At 40.3% G+C, this 7,461-nt stretch overlaps 1 protein-coding gene across 1 annotated transcript; it reads right to left on the bottom strand.

Annotated features, from left to right (window-relative positions):
- Window positions 1–2,466: 2,466 nt before the first annotated feature.
- Window positions 2,467–7,461, bottom strand: FBXL22 (F-box and leucine rich repeat protein 22). The gene is made up of 2 exons (XM_008504647.2): window positions 6,912–7,461; window positions 2,467–4,094 (listed from the first exon to the last, which is right to left on the bottom strand). Exons 1-2 carry the CDS (start codon window positions 7,244–7,246, stop codon window positions 3,749–3,751), a joined length of 681 nt encoding a protein of 226 aa, XP_008502869.1. The 5' UTR covers window positions 7,247–7,461; the 3' UTR covers window positions 2,467–3,748.

Here is a 7,461-nt window from a genome sequence, read left to right as displayed (position 1 = left end):
AATTCTGAATTAGGAACACAGGGATCTATATGAACACCTGTTTCTCATTGCAAAGTACAAAACAAATAGCTATTTTTATCCTAAACCACAAGGGTGTCACTTTCTGCTACATGGAAGTGAAGCTTTTTGTATTTTTGTTTTTAATGAAGGGTTGCTATGGCATCATCTCAGAATTTGACACTAAAGGTTGGCACAGTTTTATTCTGCTGTATAAAATTTGCCTTGATGGAACAAACTGGGATTTGGTTGTGGTACTGAGGACTCAGGACTGGTAGCACCAAGTTCCAAGACTCTTCATGCACTTACGAGATGTTTATCTGAGGAAAGATGAACATTTCTGAGTGCCAGCTTACTGTGACAACTGTTCTGCAGTTACCTGTCATAAGTTTCACTTGTAGAGTCTCTCTCAGGATAACCATACAGAAAAGTCATTGTGATCATCTAGTTTGAATTATTCAGGTTGAATTATTGTTTGAACTAATGCAGCTTTTTTTTTTTTTTAACAAGCACCCTGTCCCAGTCTCTGTGCTTTACTCTGTGGGAGCAAGTCCTCAAATTCTGCTTTCCATTATCTTCCCTTCTATTCAGCAATTCTGACAGGAATTCATAATTGTGACTCTTAGCAAGCACACCACAATATACAATTCTGCTGATCCTTGTTGACTCTGCAGCTGAATTGGTATTTACCATTAATCTCTCTCCCACTCAGTTCAATCCACTGAAGAACTTCACACTTACAGAGACAAACAGATGGTAAAATCTGCCTGGCCATGACTTCCCCAGGTCTCCCCTAGAGAAGCAGATGTCAGAGCAGCACAGACCAATGTGACAAACTCCATGGATCCTGACTGGTCACAGCTTAAATGACAAAGAAGTCTACAGCCATTAAGATTTCATTTTAAATTAAAACCTTACAGAGAGTTGGAACACCTGAGTATGCGTGGCGTTCCAATTAAAGCAAATTTAATAATACTTCATTTTGGAAATCTCTGGTCTGTCCCATCAGAAGCAACATTTCTCTTCCTTTACGTAACAATAATCCAGGACTCATCACTGCAGCAGTCTCTGTGCAGACCCCAGCACAAGCCTGCTTCTCATTTACATGAGGAGCTCTGCAATTATTGATAACGAATCTTACCACACTGATAACACTGATTAAATCTGCCAGATAAAACACAGGAACTGGAACCTGCGTTGCTGCGTTGCAGCCAAGTATGTCCTGACTATTGTGGTTTTGAGAAATCTGATAGCTTTGCTGCACTTGAGAATTCTGTCTTACAGATACAGATACAGATTTGCTGAGTTACTACTTGTCTGTGTTTTAATCTTTTATATAACTGGAAGCCCATAAAAAAACAGTTTCCCCCCTAAGGAACAGGATTTGTAATTTTCTACATTGCTATGTAACAAGTTCTGAGGTTAGGCCTCAGTGACTCCAGAATACCTGTTTTGATATTCCAATTTCTCACTGTATTATTTTTTTCAATATTGTTACTCCTTTTTTTATTAAAGCAACATGGAGAAAATGTTTGGCGTGTCATAACGGAGACCTTGGCTCTGATGTCTCAGGAAGCCTTGAAAGAAAGATTTGATTCAACTCATACATTGTCTTCATGCTTGAACAGAAGGAAACATGATATCAAAGCTCCACTTGAAGCCAACTTTTACTGCAGGAGTCCTACTGTAAAGCTCGATCTCCAGTCAGTTTCTCTAGGAAGGTAAGTTTCAGTCTTAGTAAATAATATTTTAACAGACTGCATTCCTAGGGCTTGTCCTTTCCTCTGTAAAACCTGATGAGCTACCTATGAACAGAAAACATTATTTCTGTGGTGCATCAAAAAGGGAAAGAGGTCTTGAGAGCTCTCAACATAAATGAATTTGCTTGCCCCTCCTTTCTATCCTGGTTAGCAGATCCACAGATATCCTTAGGTACTCCCTAATTTGGCTGAGCTAAGAAACAAATCACAGCATCACAAAAACTTCATCAAACAGCTGAAATTCTAGAGAAACTCTTGATCAGGATATCTGTAAAAAACGCACACCCAGAATGCAAATAATTCCATTATTGCATCTGCTTTACAACTTTGAGATATTTAACAGCATTACACTGTAGTTAACTCATTCCCAAAATTTAAGTAGGACCCTTATGCACCACAATCTACGGAACAAAACAGAGACAGGAAGGATAAAAACCCCAATCCTAGAACAGCTCCTAAACTTGGAAAGGAGACCAAGGGGCTGAACAAACTTCCCCTGATATGTGGAAATACCAAGTATGATTCAACTAATCGCAGTTCACACATGGATACAAGCAACCAATTCTTGAATTGCTTTGTTTTTCTCTGCATAAGGAACCCTACACAGGCAATTCAAATTAAAACGAAATAAATATGTGACTATTCATGCAAAACTGTCCTTGCTAATAAATTATACACGATGTACAACTCATGTTCACAGGGAGGGCTTAAAAATGCACTATTCCAAACAAAATCGTACCAAAAATGTCTCCATGCAATCTTATCAAAAGTGACCAAAAAGGAGAAAACACCTTTTTTTTTTTTTCCCGTTTTTTCTTTTTTTCAATCACACAAAAAATAAAACCATCTAATTTTGTGGTTACATTTAGAGTAACTGAACTGCGGCCACAGCCGATTAACCTCTGTTTTTATGCTCCCGAAACATCCCTGGTTACAGTAAAATTACATCAACAATAACTCATCCGATCTCCGAATCCACCTCCCACAGGGAACATCAACTGAGCGCCGAACCTACGAACTCCCCAGGAATCTCAATCGACCGCCAAACCCTCGAATTCCCCAAGACTCTTTCTCCTTCAGTACTTGAGAGCCACTTGTGTTCTCCTGTAAACTGGCACTTGTTCACATTGCATGTTATTTAATGTTAAAAAATATCTTTCTGTATTTTGTCCAAGTACGTTTCATGCAGTCAAACCGTGTTTTGTGCACACTGCAACACAACCCTCATTTAACAGAGAAGCCTGAGAAATCAGAGGCACCTTAATGACTGAGCAAGTGATGGCTCCCAGGTACTCTGCTTTTGCTACATGTGGCTGTCACACTGGGAAGATGGAAAGCCCATACGGATGTATCCTTTAACAGACATTTGTTAATCACTCTTTCCCAGAAAATTGTGTAAACCACACAATTACCATCTGCTGCAGCTTAATGGCCTTTCTTGTTTCATGAGTTAAGTAGGGTGATCAGCTTAGAACCTCCTGACCCAACAAGAGGGTCTTCCTTATGCTCTGCCTCTAGCCTCTGTGTGAATCATTCTAACTCAAACTTAAATTTTTGTTTCTTCCCTGCAGTAATTAATCAGGTGAACGTTATCATCAAACTTATAGAATCTCATCAAACTCTGTTAAATTACTGTTTTAACTCAGTAAGATAAATTATTGCTCTTTGGAGTGAGAAGCATTCTACTCATCTGAGACCCTAGGGTATCCAAATTGCAGTTTTCAGCCTTAATCAGGGCTGGCATTTTGTGGCAGCACTGCAGGGGTTTCCAGTTACAAGTAATAACAGAAAGCAAACAAGTTTTTTCCTTAAGACTGTCCCAGTGGAGATGCAAGGCCCTGTGCAGCCTTTGGAAAACCTACCAACCATTTGTTTGGACCGGAACCAGAGTGCAGGGGAGTAACCACGGTTCATTGAAGCAGTGCTACCAAGAGGAGAGTAGAAGTGAAGTGAAATACCCACACTGACTGAGTTCAGACCATTTCTTGTACTTAAAGCTGAACCAATTTTCTCAATGCTTTTTCAAGCATGAATTTTTTCCCTGGTTTATTGTCTGGAATCATGTTAGCGCTTTTGTCTGCTCTCAGCATTACCAAAGGACATTTTTCCCTGACTCTCTCCAGACCAGTTTGTGTTATGTTCCGGCAGAAATCCACATGGAGCAATTGCAGTGATCCCCCATAGAGGGTCACTGCTTCTAGTGTCTGGTCAGTGATCCGCACGCAGTTTTCCAGCTTGAGCGTCCTGAGGTTTGGGCAGCTCTTGAGAAGAAGCAGGATGCAATCGTCTGTAACATGGCCACATCCAGAGAGGGTCAGAGACAGCAGGTTTGGACATCTGAAAACATGATCATTACAGGTGACATGAGTGGGGGAAACACATAAGAGGGCTTGGACAAGCTGGCATTGCTAAAGCTAAATATGAAAGCAAGAGAAATACCTCCTCTCCCACCAGGAGGGCTGAGAAAGCATGAACTGGAAGGGGGCAACACATTGATCTTCATGCTGAGCTTTACTGATTGCAAAACTTAACTTTCTCTGCTTTTCCTGTTGGTAGCAGCACACATGGCTCAGCTGGCATAGTGGAGAAGGGGAGCTGGACACCTCATTAAGCTGCAGATGCACTGGGATTTTTCTTCAGGAGGTGCTTGCAGAAGTGCTGGGCTTCTGCAAGTGCAGCCACTGAAGACCCAGTAGAGACAAGGCTGAAGTCAGGGTGAATTTGAAGGCAATTTAAGAGTTAATGTGTAGGCATACTGAGCGCGAGCAAGTAAGACACTCCCACTCTTGATTTTACAGGGATCTATGGGCATATTTCAGCTCCTTGTATTTACTGAATAGGTGACAGCTGCTACCCAAGACTGTTGATGACTGAACACCTCACAACTCTTAAACCTTTAAATCACTGAAACTGATAAGAACTGTGCTGTTCAGCAGTGACACAGTTAATGAAAACAGCTTTCTCCCTGTTGTTGCTGGGGGAGGCCTGGGGAAGTACAGAAGAGTCCTGTTTCAAGTCAGCATGCTGATGGTTCAGTCTCTCCTTGTGCAGAAAACTGGAGCAGACCAGGTACAATCTGTTGTGCTGACCAGGCATGTCAGCCAGGACACTGGTGCAGCAACCTGCAGACCCTTGTGTACAATTTTGTGTTTGCTTTCTGGCCTATGCCCCTCTCTGGGGAGCAGCAGTTCTGGTACCCATCTCTTTAGCTCAACTCAGCTTCATGTTTCCCTCTTCACACAGGACTTCTTCAGGCTCTGCTGTTACGGGGGAAAATGATTACAGTAATGATAATGTTGGCTTTGTAATACCTTTGGACAGAACTATTACTCTGCCTCCCATCCTGTAGGAACTGCATCATGTCCAGAAGTGTTTCCACATAAAGATTTGTGCTTAGAGCCTGGATCAGGGTTTTAGGAGTACAGAAGGAGTGGAGACAACAAAGGGCTCTGCCATAATTTCATCTTCTTCTGTCCTCAAAAAACCAGTATACAGTATGTTCCCCTTCCTCTACACCCTGACCCTGGCACTGCTTGGCTTCACCTTTTGAGGTAATTGAGATAATCTCACCTGCATTTTTTTTTTTTTTACGCTTTTCCTTTACAGTTTTGCTCAGTTAGGAAAAACAAACATTTTTATAGCAGGCAAGGTCCAAAAATGCTCCAACCTGCTTGTGGCTTCATCAAGAGAGTAAATGCACTCCAAACTCAGCAAGAAAAGATGGATTTTTTTTTTAAACCCTCTTTTTCTTGGCACAGAATGCTCAGAACTTTGTTCAGATGGAAATGCTTTTAATGGGTTGCTGCAAAAAAGGTGGGAACTTGTCCTAGGCAGGTCAAAACAGATTAGGTGTCTGTGTGTGGGGAGCATCAATGTAAACTGTAAATTTTTAGTTAAGTTTAACTTGTAGAAATGCATTCGTATAAGACTGAAAAACATTTGCTCAATTTTTATGGACTTTTTTGAGACTGCTTACTACCTATGCTTTGTTTTGAATTTTGTCCAGCACCCAGTTCTGTGGTTATGGTTTCTGCAGAGGAGAAATGCACTTAGAACTATTTCTGCAGAGCTGTGGTCTTGTGTGCTCTTTCTGAATTATAATTTGTGATGGCAAAAAAAACCCCAAAGTAGTTAAGTGTGGCCTTATGATCAACATTCCAGAGGCAAAAAGAGAGTTACTTCCTATTATACCATCATTGGTAGGTATAATGTGCTTCCTATTTAGTCCCTTTTTTTATCAGTTATTTTAGAAAAATTAATTCATAAGTTTTGTACTTGCAACATAATGCTCTACATTTCAGTCATTGTTTTGAGGCTGCACTGTTGCTGGATCTCACTTTGACAGTGTGTCCTGTCAGTATCCTGTAATTCTTTTGTTTTTTAAAATTGTTACTTCCAAACAGAAGTTTTTTCTTTCCCACGCCGTGGCACAGAGGTGTGCCATTTCAGCACAGGCACTAATATACCCCTTTCAGCTCTCACCTAGGACCACAGCCACCCTCTGTGTTACTAAAACACAAGGACTGGCTCTACCCCATTTGCTCCTTCTAAACTACTGTTTTGGGTTTTGTTTTTCTTTCTACCCTTTGAGCAATAAAGCTGTCAGGAGAAATGGCATGCACACAGATTTGTTTTTCTGTAATGGTTATTTATTTTCCTCTGCTATAGTTTATAAAAAGCTTAGATAATATTAAATTTCAGTATATATGTGATATTTGTATTTTAGAAAAAAGCCAATTTACTAATATATTTCATGAACTTTGTTTTGTTGTGACACAGTCACTATTTGAAATCACATCTTCTAGGCACACCCCCCACCCTGACAATGCTTTTCACTGCCAGGATGGTAATGGTTTCAGTTAGGCAGCAATTTTGCAGGCAGTACTGCACTCTGCTATATTAATTCATTCTTTTAAAAAAAAAGGAAAAAAAAAAAAAGAATAAACAGGTTTAAGGAAACTCAGTATGAATTATAAGCACTTGCCTCTATAAAACCAACTTAAAGCTGTATTAAAATTGCAAAGTCAAAGCACTCACATACTTACTGTTCCATTTCAGCTAAGATGTTTGGACTAGAGTAAGTAGCTCTCAATTCTCTCATTTCAAGACAATTAACCTTTAGAGTAGATGTAGTTTCATGCTAAAAGAACCTACCTGTTGCAAACTTCTAGTAAAAAATCACTGACAATGTTTTCATGTCTGTTACAGAAGTCTTTCTGGAAATTGTTTTTCATCCAGTCCTCAATGTTACACACTTTGACTCTCTCTGAATACCAGCAGATGGATAAGAATTTCAAAGCAGGTCCCAGGAGAAAATTATCCTTCTTTAGTTCCGCTGGAGAATGGAAGTTCAGCAGTGACCAAAGTAAAGGATCCTGAAACACTTCTAGTAACTTGTGACATGTTTTTGCTAAACTTTTCCTACTATTTTTGTCCAGAAATGAAAACAGATGTAAAAGGCATTCCCGATTCAGCTGAGTTATATGCATAGCCTGTCAGCTCGTGTTAGAGAAGACAGTTTCCTGGCCTTGTGGAGTAGCAGCAGTGCTGGAGGGGCCTCAGAACCATCAGAAGGCTGTTGCACATATATGGTTGCAGAATGTTGTTTATTTTTGGCACACAACTGGTACAGAAGCTAAAAACAGGGAAAAGAAAAGAAACATGTGTGCATGAAACTGTTCCCTTTCTACAGGGGAATGGAATG

The sequence above is a fragment of the Calypte anna genome, chromosome 10 (genome assembly GCF_003957555.1).
Source record: "Calypte anna isolate BGI_N300 chromosome 10, bCalAnn1_v1.p, whole genome shotgun sequence".
Classification (NCBI taxonomy): Eukaryota; Metazoa; Chordata; class Aves; order Apodiformes; family Trochilidae; genus Calypte; species Calypte anna.
The sequence above is the reverse complement of the archived record's forward strand: the minus strand, read 5'-3'. Positions and strand labels throughout refer to the sequence as shown.

Bases quoted from the DNA above. Each gene is read 5' to 3' on its own strand.
- FBXL22 (XM_008504647.2), bottom strand. From the start codon at position 7,246: ATGCATATAACTCAGCTGAATCGGGAATGCCTTTTACATCTGTTTTCA. The intron at 4,095-6,911 runs GTAGGTTCTTTT...TCATGTTTTCAG, and splicing joins TTACTAGAAGTTTGCAACAG to ATGTCCAAACCTGCTGTCTC.